General features: G+C 53.7%; 7 protein-coding genes across 7 annotated transcripts; 4 read left to right on the forward strand and 3 right to left on the reverse strand.

Annotated features, from left to right (window-relative positions):
- Positions 1-113: 113 nt before the first annotated feature.
- Positions 114-1121, forward strand: J4E85_001289 (uncharacterized protein; the record flags this gene model as incomplete). The annotated part of the gene is made up of 4 exons (XM_051465575.1): positions 114-186; positions 243-346; positions 398-640; positions 696-1121. The coding sequence occupies 4 exons, from the start codon at positions 114-116 to the stop codon at positions 1119-1121; spliced, it is 846 nt and encodes a 281-aa protein (XP_051330132.1).
- Positions 1122-1929: 808 nt separating this feature from the next.
- J4E85_001290 (uncharacterized protein) lies at positions 1930-2622 on the reverse strand (the record flags this gene model as incomplete). The annotated part of the gene is made up of 2 exons (XM_051465576.1): positions 1930-2471; positions 2592-2622. The coding sequence occupies 2 exons, from the start codon at positions 2620-2622 to the stop codon at positions 1930-1932; spliced, it is 573 nt and encodes a 190-aa protein (XP_051330133.1).
- A 593-nt stretch (positions 2623-3215) lies between these two features.
- CRN1 (Coronin-like protein crn1) lies at positions 3216-5376 on the reverse strand (the record flags this gene model as incomplete). The annotated part of the gene is made up of 7 exons (XM_051465577.1): positions 3216-4197; positions 4244-4705; positions 4752-4898; positions 4951-5093; positions 5143-5202; positions 5259-5287; positions 5343-5376. 7 exons carry the CDS (start codon positions 5374-5376, stop codon positions 3216-3218), a joined length of 1857 nt encoding a protein of 618 aa, XP_051330134.1.
- A 1716-nt stretch (positions 5377-7092) lies between these two features.
- Positions 7093-7843, forward strand: J4E85_001292 (uncharacterized protein; the record flags this gene model as incomplete). Its single annotated transcript, XM_051465578.1, has 2 exons — positions 7093-7481; positions 7546-7843. 2 exons carry the CDS (start codon positions 7093-7095, stop codon positions 7841-7843), a joined length of 687 nt encoding a protein of 228 aa, XP_051330135.1.
- A 305-nt stretch (positions 7844-8148) lies between these two features.
- On the forward strand, positions 8149-9189 carry J4E85_001293 (uncharacterized protein; the record flags this gene model as incomplete). Its single annotated transcript, XM_051465579.1, has 2 exons — positions 8149-8333; positions 8394-9189. 2 exons carry the CDS (start codon positions 8149-8151, stop codon positions 9187-9189), a joined length of 981 nt encoding a protein of 326 aa, XP_051330136.1.
- A 462-nt stretch (positions 9190-9651) lies between these two features.
- Positions 9652-11787, forward strand: J4E85_001294 (uncharacterized protein; the record flags this gene model as incomplete). Its single annotated transcript, XM_051465580.1, has 2 exons — positions 9652-9666; positions 9721-11787. The coding sequence occupies 2 exons, from the start codon at positions 9652-9654 to the stop codon at positions 11785-11787; spliced, it is 2082 nt and encodes a 693-aa protein (XP_051330137.1).
- A 296-nt stretch (positions 11788-12083) lies between these two features.
- J4E85_001295 (uncharacterized protein) lies at positions 12084-14016 on the reverse strand (the record flags this gene model as incomplete). The annotated part of the gene is made up of 2 exons (XM_051465581.1): positions 12084-13948; positions 14004-14016. The coding sequence occupies 2 exons, from the start codon at positions 14014-14016 to the stop codon at positions 12084-12086; spliced, it is 1878 nt and encodes a 625-aa protein (XP_051330138.1).
- Positions 14017-14420: the final 404 nt, after the last annotated feature.

Raw genomic sequence — 14420 nt, forward strand, 5'->3', positions numbered from 1 at the left:
ACCCAGGCTCGAATCCCTCGCCACATCTTCATCAGATCATCGGAGGTGTAAGACCACCCATCTCCAAACAAGCATTCTACTGCTGACACCGTCAGAACTCCTTCAACGTCACCATGGATCCAGCCAAAGGCCATGATCTGGCGACACAATCGACGTGCACCACGTGCGAGTTTTCCGAAGACTTGAGTGAGGACTACAGCACTGTTATAGATGACGGAGAGATGCTAATGAGATGACTGTAGGCAACTACTGGACCGCAGTCGTGTACTTCAAAGCCAAAAACGGCACCTTCAAACGCGTACCCCAACGAGCGCAACAAGGCATGGAAGGTACCAACGGCGGCATGGTACGTACCTTCTTCTCACCCCATCACAGCCCACGCCTAACATGCATGCAGGTTGTATACTACATGACCGACGCCCTCTTCAGCACCTCGCAAACCACAAAAGTAACAGCCTTCAAGCCCGGTTTCCGCATGCTGATCGGCGACGTCTCGTACCGCTCTCGTGAGGAAGCGCGCGACTTTCGACAGTTGACATATATCTGCATGCAAAACGAGGGTACCCGAGAGCCTGAAACACTCGAGTTCCCGAAGCAGCCTTGCCCGGCCGGCATCATGATTAACCATCGGTTTCCAACTGTAAGAGTTCCGACTTTGCGATTGTACGTTGCATGTATGTACTGACTGCTTCCAGTGCTGGGACGGCGTGAACCTCGATTCACCAAACCACCGCGAACACGTCTCATATCCCGCAACGGGTACATTTGAAAATGGCGGCGCGTGTCCATCCACACACCCCGTCCGCCTGCCCCAGATCCTGCTAGAGACGGTCTGGGACACGAAGCAGTTCAACAACAAGGCCGACTGGCCAAGCGATGGTAGCCAGCCTTTTGTCTGGTCTAGCGGCGACGCGACTGGCTTCTCGACGCATGCGGACTACCTGTTCGGCTGGAAGGACGACTCGCTGCAGAAGGCTATGGATGGGAATAATTATGTGTCGGCGCCGACGCTGAAGAAGCAGAGCATTGCGACGCAGAATAAGTGCAATGTCAAGGATATGGTTGGCGAGAATTTTGAGGGTTGGCTGACAGCGTTGCCGGGTGGGATGCAGGTTGGTTGAGGCACGTCTCTATCAAGGTTCGCTTTGTTGCGTTGAGGTGCTGTGGGTGTATTATTAGTTAGGAAGGTCTGACTCGCTTGCCACTATCGCTTTACTACAGGTACGATTCATGATCCGTGGATGATCAATATAACCGACAAGCTTCCTACTGTGCGATGGATTAATAGATCATATTGATATCTGAAAATGAGCGTTCTGAACACGTTTACTTATACGCTATACCACTAGGGTAGCCACCGAAGTAAATATGTGACAAAGGCGTCCTAGACCGATGGCTGACTTGTCTTTCAATATTCCGGTCGTTGTATCTCCATGTAAAAACTGATCCAGCATCAAGTAAGCAGCCAACCCTGGCGCTCTCAATCGGTTCCTCTGATACCTTGTCAATGATCGCATCCTGTAGCTCAACGGGGAGCTTGCGAAGAGGAGCCATAGTGGGGCTGGTCTGCGTGGCTTGGAGAAGTAGCTCGATAGCTTCTTCAGATGGAGGATGCACCCCGTCAAATAGACGCATGGGCTCCGTATATTTTTCGAAATCCCTGCTTATCCGAAACAGAATAAGTTCCCGCACCGAGAGTATGAGGTAAGTGGAAGTTCTTTCCGCCGAACCAGGAGTGGACACAATCTGCTTCCTGAAGTCATTTCGAATCAGCGTGATCGCATGCGGAGTATGCTGGCATATGACGACGAACGTCCCACCGACCCTGACGATGTGTCCACTTGCAAAGTCCCACTCTGGGAGATTGTCTATCCAGACCAGGTAGCGGCTAATGCTTTGGTGTGCGAGCGTTGCTTCTTCGACCGCAAATTACAGGGTAACAATCCTGACAATAGCATTGGCAAGCCTCCGGAACGTAGAGTTGTTGTAACGACCGCAAAGGACATGCCTCCACTGAAATGCAAAGTCGGCAAGTATCCTAGAGACGAAAGCCTTGCGCCCCTGTACGCGCGGCAGGTCGATGTTCTTGCGTCTCATTTTCCAGAACACCACTGGGCGGCGTGCTGAGTAGACGGATTGCAAGGCATGCTTGGCAAGTGTCGGCGGTGGTTCGCAAGGCTCGAAATCGGAAATGGTTATGGAACGCTGGCGAACAAGGTCGAGAGAAACCCAGAGGTTGCGATCTGTCTGTTCCAATCGCAGAATATCGCGATCAAGGTCAAAGGTCCAGACCGCTCTAACGTGAGACCATCGGCGGTCGTTGAAGGGTGTGAGGAGGTCGTCCCGCTGTTGCCAATCTCGGGCAACCTGCGAGTACAAAACATCAAAGGTAGATTCTACGTCTATGAGCGCTTTTCGCCGTGCATGCCGGACGATGATGGTACTACGCACCTCTCGCTGAACCCGCAAGCCTGCTCGAAAATAGTTGCAGCATGGCATCATCTTCGGCAGAACGATGTCCAGCAAAATAGAAGGCCCCTCGTTCTACGTTAGACGAACAGACCGTGTATAGTATTGTACTGGTAACGTACCTTGCAAGTTAAGGTTGATATACGCTGCCATGGTGAGCCGTGGACGGGCGGGAAGTACAGGGACGGTTGAGCTCTGTGTGGAGGTAACAACAAATCCGGTGCAGTCGGTCTGCGTACGTTGGCAGGCTTGGCAACGCGCCACGTGTGAAGATTGAGACGAGATGGTTAGGGGGAATTAACGGTGGGAAGAAGAAGGCAAGCCCTGGAGAGTGCAAGATTAGGAGGTCCGGAGCGTTAGTTATGGCGACCATGTTGCTGAGTCAACCAACAACAGGATTGCTAGGAATTGCGCGTACATTTTCAGCGGATGTCGAGGCCGCGGGAAAACAGTCACTAAACTAGAAGTAATGAATTTTGTGCCATACAATGCCGCTAACCCAAACACCTTGCTAACGAAAGCAAGTTCGACAGACAGACGATACGCATACACAGAACAGCCCCCCATCATCGTACATCGGCCCCTACCAACAGCTCGCCAGCCGGATAATGCCACTCATATCCCTGAGATCTTATCCAAACGACGATTTCTTTGCAACACCCTGATGAGTGATCAGATACATATAGTCCTCGTTCAGTTTTCTAACAGCGTCAGCACCAAGCATGAGAAAGTTAAGGTCCTCATGTTCAAGACCTGGCTTCCTCAAGCTCGAGCTCTAACTGCCTGATGCGCTCATCCTTTTCACGGTCCGAGGGCTCGGAGCTGGCAACCTTGGTCTTGAGCATCGAGACTTCGCGCAGAAGGAGTGCGATTTGATCGGTTTGGTCCGACATGACCCTGTTTTGCTGCTCAAGCTGTGACTTGATGTCGCCTAGTGCATCGCGGAGAGCGGAAGCAGGGCCACCGGCGCTAGGTGTGGAAGTCGTAGCGGCCGCAGTGGGCGTAGAAGAGGCAGGTGCAGCAGATGAGGTGGGTGTAGAGGATGCTGCAGGTGTGGGACTGTGAGTGGACTTGGCGCTCTCAGGTTCCTTGGAGATAGTGGGGCCCTTAACCTTCTCTTCCTGGCGGGAAGCAGTGAAAGTGCGGCGCTCTGCTGGCTTGGGAATCTCTTCGAAGCTCGACGCGCTCTCGTTGTCCGAAGCATCCTTGTCCGCGAATTTGGAAGCTGCCGACGCCATAGAATCCTTGTTGTCCTTCATAGATGGGGGTGGACCACGAGAAGCGACTGGTGTAGGTATGGGCTCGGGCGCAGGCTTGGGCGGCTCGGCCTTGACGGGGGATGGCTGACTGGTGGCCGGCTGGGAAGGCTTGTAGTCGTTTTCCACCTCTTTGGGGGCTTCGCCCTCATAGACGCTTTCAAGTGAAATCTTGGGCGGCATTGCAGTCTTTCCGCTGAACCAATCGGCAGCCGAAACACCTGGCTTCAGACCTGTCGTAGGCGGGTAAATATCACTCTGGAACATCTCGGAACGGCGGGGGACGATGAATGATACGGGCTCGACGTAGGCATCGTTGACAGTCTTGAAGCAGCGCAGGACCTCGTTCTCGTGCAGGTTGATACCCCGCTTGGGAAGGAAGGCGATACCGCGCTGAGGGTCGCCGGACTTGTATTCGGAGAGGTACTCGAACTTGTCGTTCTCGTATTCGTAGTAGCGGATGTTGCCGTCACTGCGCAAGTTAGTGTATGACGATAGAATTGGGAGGTCAGACGTACCCCTTGCCGGCGAGGTACAAGCACTGTGTACCGTCGTCCCAGAAGGGCATGCAGACACCGGAGATGGAGTCGAGGATCTGGAAGCCGCCAATGGGCTCCTTGGGGTTGCGCGGGTCCCAGAGACCGAGTTGACGGTCGCTCATGCGCGAGAAGCCAGTGGTCGCGATACGGTCGGTCTCACCCATCCACACAGCGCGGCTGTTCTTGGCACCAGGATGACCGGGAACCTCCTGGGCGGGCTTCTCCTGGCGTACATCCCATACGCGCAGCTTCTTGTCGCGGCTCGTGGTGACGAGGAGCGATCCGTCGGCGCTCCATGAGAGCGATTGGACAATGTCGTTGTGCTTGAGCGTGAGCTGTGGCAGACCGGCCTCGACGTCCCAGAGCTTTACGGTGTAGTCGCCAGACGCGCTGGCGAGGACGTTCTCGGCGGCGGTGTTGAAGAGGACATGGCCGACCTTCCTGTGGCAGTGTTAGATGCGAATCTCGACCGAGCGCATCGGCGTACCTCATGTGGCCGCTCAGCTTGGCGACAGGCGCGACATCAGCGGGCTCCTCGGCATCGGTGTGCAGGGTGAAGTTCTCGGGCACCTTCCAGATACCGACTTTGCCGTCGTCAGAGGCCGAGGAAATGAGAGAGTCGTTGAAGGGAGACCTGCGCGCGGTTAGCGTCGTACTCGGCCCTGTCACGCCATGTGCGACCATACCAGTCGGTGTCGAGGACGGCGGCAGTGTGGCCGCGGAAGAGAGGGAGCTGGTCGGGCGCCCGGCCGCGCTCATTGATGGGGATGACGGCAAAGGCGCCACCGCCGCTGGCTTCCCAGTTGACCGAGATGTATTCGGGGTTGGCCTAGGGGGGTGAGCGCAAGTACGACGGGGTCGCGTGCGGGAGAGCTGACCTTGATCAGGTTGGTGTCCCACGCATTCTTGGAGATGCGGAGGTTATCGTAGCATTGCTCCTGCAAGACGGTCAGTACACGTGCGTGCTAGATCCATGGATGGCATTGGAGCGTACCTTTTTGGTGCCCTTGCCAAAGACGTGGCCTGGCAGGCGGTGTTAGCATGTTGGGCTGGGCGGGCGTTGGACATCAACACTCACGGTACTTGGACGCTCGCACAAATCGGCCGGCCATGGTTGCGGGTGGCAGTGACGGGGGTGGTGGCGAGTGTAGGAATGACAGACTCTCCGGCCTCGGGCGTTGGGCTATAAGAGGCGCTGCGGTGGGTGCGAGGGCAATGCGACGGTTTCGAGCGCGTGTTTCGAGTCCTGGGACGCAGTTGCCCCCAGCATGCCTATGCAGGCGCCTTGGCGGTGGGCCCGCGATGCCCGCTCCAATCTCGCCAACGGTCCCTAGTCACCCTCGTCACTCCACCACTCCACTGCAATCCACCAATTTGCAGCTGTTTATGCAGCCCCAGCCCAGCAACCGCATGTTCGCAGCACGATCTCCGACTAACGACTTAGCACAATAGGCCTGAGGCCGGTCCCGAGGTCACGAGAATGCAACTTCTGTATTCACATTTCTTCTTGTGCTAGTTTCCTTCGACTGTCCGTGGTCAATACTTTGCGTCTACTACTACTACCAACAAACACTCAAACCATATTCAGGCAGACCCGTCCCTAAATATCCTCAAACACCTTCCTCTCCGCCCTTGCTTCAATCATGCCTAGCTCTTCGCACCTTCCGCGAAGCCAAATCGTCCACTCGTCGTCGCCAGCAGCCAGAACCACATTTTCTTGCGGGTAGACGACCCACTGTATTCCCGAGAGAGCTTTATCCATACCCTTGTTGAAGAGCTGCGTTTGTTCTTTGCTCCACGATTGGAATATGTCGCAGAGCTGTTCGCGGACATGATTTTTATAAGCATTCTCGACGAGGTGGGTATACCGCCCCATGTATTTGCGCCGTGGCCGTCGACTCTTGCGATCAACGGTTGCATCATTAGGAAATTTCTCTGAGCAACCATCCGTAAGACGCAAGTATGCGATATACTGATCAACCGCTTCGACGAACTCAGTTGCCCATTGCAAAGCTGATGGCGCCTTGTTGTGGAACTCCATAGGATTTTCCAAGTGCGTTGATATCAACGGAACGATGTGGTACAGCATCACCCCTAACCCCATGCCCACGTCGAAGGGCTGAGCCGAATTAGTACGGATTCTGGCAATGATCGCTGGTATTTTAAAGTCGTATCCCATCTTTCTGAGCGCGAGGGTATCGAACGGGTGCTTTTTGGCTCGTTTGCCTGCTTGCTCTGGTGCACTAGTAGTATCTGGTGCGTGCTGGTCTCCATCTATCAGAGGCGCCCCCGCCCTTTTAGCGCCCTGCATCTGTGGAATGGTCATGGCCGGCAGTGAGTGCAGATTCGAATTATGGCTCTTCATGTGGATGATCTCGACTTGCAAGATAAAGACTCCCCCTGGCAGGCCACGGGTGGGAGATTTGTTTTCGTAGTGTTTGCGCTGGCATTGTTGAAGTATGTCTTTGTCACAACACGTTAGCTTTGCTAATAGCATGGCTTTGAGCGGTCTCATGTCCTGTGATGCCTTTCACTACATTGTGTGATATTGAAACTATTCGAGACACTGGGATCGTTCGGAAGCGTGGACAGGTGAACTGGGGAACATGGCCATACACCTACCCAAGTCTTGGACGACAAGGCTGAGCACATGCATGCTGCAGGCACTTATCCGCATCCGGACCAACACCGACGCAAATCACTATGCAGTCTACTATCGCAAGTAAGCTGGCGGGGAACTTCTCGAAGGAATGGAAGCCCCCCAGCCTTCCTCGAGTCACCAATCTGCCGTTCGTGAGACCTACATCGACGTGTGTCATATCAACCCCATGGAGACACCACTTTACAGCACGTGCGACTGTCGCGACAGCGCACTCTCTTCTACCGCCAACGTCCTTTCCATCTTAACATTCGCGTACATTCTGATAGCTGGCACTCTCTACCAGGTGGCTGCGCTCTATCGAGTGAAAAGTGATAGCGACTGGGCTGCAGTGCAGGCGCAAGCGACACGACTACGAGACTTTGCATGGTCGATAGAACGCAGAGACGCTATCAGCACTGAGTTCTTCAAACGGCTCGACGATCTCGATAAGGAGATAGCAAGGAAGCTTCCTGGCAATGTCGCAACAGGGAAATGGCATCTGGTATGGCGGCAGGCAAGGAGCACCTGGGACAGAGCTGAGATAGAAGAGAAGCTATACAGTCTGGCGCAGATGCGGTATGTTTTGACGGGAGTCCTCTATTTTCCCATAGAGTGAGAGGAATAACAAGCTAACGCTCAGTCCACGCATCAGTCTACTATTTCTCGAGAGTGGATTGAATGACGTTGAGCAAGACAATAAGCCGACGGACCAAGTGCTAGACAAAGCTCGCACCCAGCTCGAAGAGTCGAAACGCCTGTTCCTCACTCAACTCAGCAGCGAGCCCAAGGAGCGGCGAAGACGAACGCTAGATGCGATAAAGAGCGAATCCGGGGAACGAGGGCGCGCAGCTTGGGAGGAGATTGAGGATGTGATCAAGAGGCTTGATGCAGAGGATGTGGAGCGGCGTGGAACCCGGGGGTTTGTCGAAGGCGTTTGATGAAGTGCGGAGCGCAAGAGACGGGGGTTCCCGCTCATAATATGATACAAAGCGCGTCTATGTCTGTAGATTTGCGCCCGTATCGCAAACAAAAACCAAAGTTCAAAAAGATCCAAGTCAAAAAGCACGATGCAGGTGGTGTTGAGAGGATGGCACACCGCTGGTGGCAGTGCCTCGGCTCACGGGGATAGCGGCAATGAGCTCCCCATGGCTTGCGTGCGGAGAAGCATAACCCTTTACCTCATTCTACCCAGACTTCCTGACCTCCTGCATGCTCATCATTACATATACGGACCAATCTCGCCATGTCTGACGAAACCGAGAAGCCCACCCAGCCCGAAGCGTCCAATGTGACTGACACGCCTGACGTCAAGGAGGTGGTGGATAAGATAGCGGATGCCGCACCCAGGGCGGATCCGAGGGACCTGGACAGGACCGACTTGCTTGCAGGCGTCAAGAAAGTGGACCAAACGATTCTGAGGCTGAACAAGTACGTCAGGTCGAGCGTGTGTCGTTGTGAGGGTCAGAGGCATGAGCTAATGTAGGGCAGACTCCTAGCTTCCCCAGGCGGCCTCTCCGCATTCCTCTCCACATTCAACTACTCCCTCTATATCCTCGCCTACGTGCAGACCAAATCGCCGTCCATTTCCAGCTTCGCGACACGGCTCCTCACGCTGATCCGCCCCGCTTGCGACGATGCAAAGATCTCCGCCGCAACCCTGTTGAACAACGGCACGGTGCCGCCCATCGCTGCGCTCGCCGTCCTCATCTCGAAAGCGCGCACAACGCTGAGGCTGTTTGGTCTCTTCCCGCTGTACGCCTGGTTGCGCTCGCTGGCCTCAGGCCCCAAAGCCGGCACAGATGTCGTGCTGCACCGCATCGCCATGCTGCAGGCGAGCAGCTACTTCTCCTACCAGGCCCTAGAGAACATCTCCCTCCTCGCCGACTCGGGCGTCATCTCGCCCCGCTTCATCTCTACCCTCAACCGCGGCGATTCGACGACTGCGCGTTTATACCTGTATGCCTACCGCTGTTGGCTAGGCGGCGTGTCGTGCGACTTCCTCCGCTTGATGCGCGAGTGGCAGCTCGAGGGTCGCAGGAGGGTGACTAGGCAACAGATGGTTGCCGATGGCCGCGCGATTGCGGAATATCAGGACGAAGAGGACAAGAAGTTTGACAACAGGTGGTGGACCGATTTTGTTATCGCAAGCGCGTGGTTGCCCATGGCGCTGCACTTCAGCAGCACGACTGGAGGCTTGCCAGGCTGGAATCTGGGATGGATGGGTGCCTGTGGTTTGGTGGCTGGAAGTACGAGGTTCAAGGCGCTCTGGGCAAGTACAGTCTAGGGGATTTGTTACCATGGTAAGAGGGCTTACTGGGTTTCGGCACAATTTACATATATTCGAGCGTTTAGCTTTTTTGACAGTTGAGGTATTCGAGCAGTATGAGCCCTTACGTTGTCCATGTCATTTTCCACAGTCCGGTCATGGTGACCATGTGCTGCCGCGGCGATTGCGCCTGCCCTAAACGCATCTTTATGAGCGATACAAGCCGTATGCGGAATGGATACGGAACGCACCTGCTTCTACAATCGTACACTACATGGAGCTAGCCGTACAGGGAAAGCCCAACCGACTATCCAGAAGTGGGGAAGTGACTATCTCCCAGACACGATTACGTCGGCCCATCCTGCTCCCGCCTGGGACCACGAACATACAGTCGACAACGCTGGCGTCACCACACGCCCACAAGAATTGGGACTCACTACCTTTTGGAACACCTTCGTTGAGCTAAGCTGTTCCTGAAACATGGCAGGCAATAGTGTATGTTCGCGACCACCAACGGCATGACATTGACTGACTCATTTCCTGATCTAGAGTCTTGGTCTAAATCCTCAAGACTTTAACATTGTCGAAGCTAGTATCGGTCATCATCTAGAAGCTCTCGACGAACAACGGATTACCAGCGTGGATCTTGTCATCAGCTGTCTGAATCGCATTGCCAAGTTCGATATTATCCAAGGTCTGAACGCCTTTACGGTATTCAACGAGAAGGTCCTCCAAGATGCAGCAGCTTCCGATGCTCGGCGTGCCCAAGGTCTCAAGCCTCGACCTTTGGAAGGTATACCTTATACGATCAAAGACAGCTACAAAGTTGCCGGCATGGCAGTCACAGATGGCTCACCTGCTCTGAAAGGTGTCATGTCAAGCGGCGACTCTGCAATCGCTGAGAAGCTTCGAGCTGCGGGAGCGATCTTGATTGGAAAGACTAACATGCCACCGATGGCTGCGGGTGGTATGCAGAGAGGCATGTATGGTCGTGCAGAGTCGCCGTATAACTCAAAGTACCTCACTGGCGCCTTCTCATCTGGGTCTTCAAATGGTGCTGCAACGTCTGTGACGTCCAGCATGGCAGTTTTCGGCATGGGTAGCGAGACCGTCAGCAGCGGACGAAGTCCAGCGTCCAATAACGCCATTGTCTGCTACACACCATCGAAAGGACTCTTGAGCTGTCGCGGGTTGTGGCCTTTGTACATCACATGCGATGTTCCAACCCCGTATGCGCGATCGGTGGACGACATGTTGGAAATACTAAATGTCATTGCTACTCCAGATGAAGACACCACCGGGGACTTCATTCGCGAACAAAAGCATGTGGAAATACCTCAGCCTCCTTCGATCGATTACACTACTTTACGAAACGGCGAAGCGCTGCGAGGTAAGAGGATTGGGGTGCCGAAGATGTACACTGGCCAGAAAGACTCAGATCCGCACGCAAAGCATCCTTACGTCTCACCAGAGGTCGTCGCAATATGGCAACGGGCAGCAGAAGACATTAAGTCCATGGGGGCAGAGATCGTCTACACCGATTTCCCTCTGGTAACAAATTACGAAAACGACTCCGTTTCGGGTGAAGCGAACAACGTCGATGGACGTCCCGCGAACTGGAACCTCCTCGAGCGAGGCGTTCTTATCGCCCAAGCGTGGAATGCTTTTCTCGTAGACAACAATGATTCCAACATCAAGTGCTTAGCCGACATCAAAGATCCCGCGATGCTATTCCCAAAGCCACCAGACTACAAGCCGGATCGCTTTCTCGAAGTGAGGAATTGGATTGATTACCCCGGTCTGCCCAAGATGGTCCAGGATGGGAGTATACATGACATACAGGGCATGGAGCAAGCTCTCAAAGCACTCGAAGCTCAAAGGAAACGCGATCTAGAAGATTGGATGGACAAAAATGGGCTGAATGTCGTTGCATTTCCTGCGCAAGGCGATGTCGGTCTCGCAGATCTTGAATTCGACATTGACAGCACGACACATAGTCTCCAGAATGGCGTAAAATACTCCAACGGTAATCGCGCGATCAGGCATCTCGGTGTACCTACTGTTAATGTACCCATGGGTGTCATGAGCGACAAAAACATGCCTGTGAACATCACATTCGCTGGGAAGGCTTACGAAGATACCAAGCTATTGGAGTATGCATATGCGTTTGAACGGGCGACCAAGAGACGTATACCGCCTCCTCTCACTCCGGCTTTATCCACCGATATCATCCGAAGGGCATTCTCCTCGCCACCCAAAAACAAGTCTCTTATTGAGTCCGTTGCAGCTGTAACCAACGCTATCTTGGGCCTCATTATCCAAGTCTCCATGGTCGCCTACGGTAGCTCTGACCATCCATCACCAGCAACGTCACTGGAGGTCTTCGTAGACGGGGAGGCGGTATTTCACGAGAAAGCCAACAAGTTGGAGTGGAACGTTTCGTTTGCAGATGAAGTTCAGAGGCCGGAAGTCCTGGGGTGGGATCTCAAGCCGTTGCCGAAGAGAGACATCATGGTCATCGTGGTTGTGAAGAGGCAGTTGGACGGGGAGGGCCTGCAGAGGGAGGCAAGGGTACTTTGGGTACCTGTCGATGAACTTGGTGAAGCGTCTGCTTGAATATCTGCAAAGACCTACTGCAAAGAACTGCATTTGTTATGCCTGTATGGCACAAGGTTGCGGAGACGATCATGCTGTAAATGACCAAGTCGCATAGAGCAAAGCACCTCGCATCAACTCGGTCACTTCAATTTGACAAAACACTGTGTACTTCTGATATTTCCCTTACAAAACCGACAGAAAAGCCGAAAGATCTTCATTCAACGATCATCCGATATGGGCGGTGCGGTAACCGTCACTCCCATTGACGAACCACTTGGTATGCCACGCGATTACAGAAGCGAAGACCTTCCACTTTAGTAAATGTGAGCTGTCTGAGTTACGTGCTCGTCTGAGATAGCCTGGCCGTCCATGATGCCGTGTACATACGCGTCTCCAACAAGACGAAGTTCATAATATCCATTCTCAACTTCTTCCGTGTTTCTTTTCCGCATGACAAATGGTACGTTGCCGTTATAAAAGACCCAGATCTGGTCTCCCGGCAAGGTAGTAGGCGGGCCCATACCGAGGTAACCTCTCTTTGTAATGAAGAAAGCATGATTCGGTACCATACCACAGAGAGATTCAAATAGCCCGCTCATTTCGTGCGGAGGAAAATTCGACTGGTGGCCTTGTTGCGGGAATGCTTCGTTGTTGAGTACGCGTTCGATCTCGAGATATTCCGAAGCGTGTGTTGCTTTCGCTCGTTCGATAGGATACTCAGCCATGACGAGATCACCGATCATGGTCCGCCACAGGGCTTCGCACCACTGTGCCGGATCACGTTTATAGCTATCTCGTCCTTCCACCAGTTGCCTTGCGTCCGACATTATGTCCCGTATCTTCCGATAGTCAAGGTCTTCCTCATCAGAAACCTCGTATACGCTGTTGACTTGCTCTACTTGGTCGACCAGCAGACCTCGCAAGGATAAACATGTCCAATCACTTGATACCTTCGGTACTGAGCCTCCCTTCTCGAGCTTTTGTTCGCGGTCGATTCTACCACCTGCCGAGAACTGCCTGTATCGATGCGAATGATTCCACCACTTCAGCTGGCGCTTGCCTACACGGTTGGAGCATGCGAAGTCGATTGACCAACTCGGTAGATCGGGGGTGACATGCGGCATCTCGCTGGACGCAATCAGAGGCCTAAGACCTTCTCCAAATAGCAGTAGATCGCTTGTAACCCTGGCAAATAATAAAGACGCCGGTAGTGAGTAGCTACGCGCTTGAGCGTGTGGAAGAGCCTCTGAAATCTGACGCGCATCAAGCAAGCCCAATAGCCCATAGATCTTATCGCGTGGATCGGTAGCTTCCCGATGGCGCCAGCGCATGAACAAGTCTAACCCCGACTCGCCATCAGTCGAATGTAGAAACCCATTGACAGGATACAGAAGACTACGGAGAAGTGGGGTATGCATGATGCGCTGATATCGAAACCTGGGTGGGAAAGAGCGAAGATTGTCGCCACGCAGGTGCTGTACCACTAGGAGTATGCTGCGCCGTGACACCGAGAGTGGACCCCATCTGAACTCAGCTGAGTGGGGCAGTATTGACTCTTGAATTGTCCAGATGCGCTCCCACCAGGTATTCCCATACATAGCAAAGGCTGCAAAGGCTTTCCGGGCCGTCACGCCTGCGGCACCTTCTTGGAAGAGCGTGGGGAGGCCATCCTCGTGGTCGACACCTTTACTAGACAAGTCGTGGGCCTCTCCTGTTGATGCGTTTCCAATTGCTGGTCTGTTGGCCACAGCTTCAAAGAACGCAAATACTGCGTGTGTGTCCGCCTCATCTATGCCATGTTCGGCATATTGGATCTCTCCCAGCCATAGGATGCAGTGTGCGCATTTACTGTAGATTTCTCGCATCAAGGCAACCTGACTGGCCTTCTCTTCCATATCCCACTGGTTGATGCATATCTGATCAACCCATAGTGTGCGCATTTGGTTTGGATAGCGTAGGCGTCGAAGAGCGTCGTGGAGGTTTGGCGAGATGTTGATCGGGCTTCCTGACACTTGAAGGCTTCTTTTCTCGACAGCATCACCCCAAACGTATGATAGCGCTTCATATTGCGCATCTCCATCGACACTAATGTTGCGGATATGGCACTCAATAGTGTCGTCGGGGCAGCCAGGTAGCAGGTCCAAGACGCGGATCTCGCGGTTGTTGGGGCGTTGAGATACTATGTACCTAGGTAAGTCAGGTGGTTATCCAGTCGTGGAAGTCCATCAATTTACCTGAAGCCTCCATCGCGATCGAGCCAGGGAGAAGAGCCTTATATCTTTCAAACAAGATGAATGTAGCGTGGAAGCGAAAGAGTGTCCACAAATGGATCACGTGTACGGTAGCTGCTGCATGATGAGTTGCCTGATCAGCCAAGAGCGGGCTGATCAAACAGAGCCAGGAAACATCCCATAGCCTGCATGTCCAGGTGGCGGTATAGAAAATTGTAACGTACAACACTTGCGCTTTTCACGACAGCATTCTCTTGGAGTTCTTAGAAGCTTAGGCATGGCTGCTCCCCGCGGGCAGAAACGCTGCCAAGAGTGGGTCCATGGCACGTCATCTCTCGCGTCAACCAGACCTCGGGAAGTGTGCCCTCTTCACCTCACTTCACCACCATGAAGTCGTACACGATATGGGCGCCTCCTACA

The sequence above is a fragment of the Alternaria conjuncta genome, assembly GCF_024043145.1.
Source record: "Alternaria conjuncta strain BMP 0040 chromosome Unknown scaffold_2, whole genome shotgun sequence".
In the NCBI taxonomy this organism is placed as follows: domain Eukaryota; kingdom Fungi; phylum Ascomycota; class Dothideomycetes; order Pleosporales; family Pleosporaceae; genus Alternaria; species Alternaria conjuncta.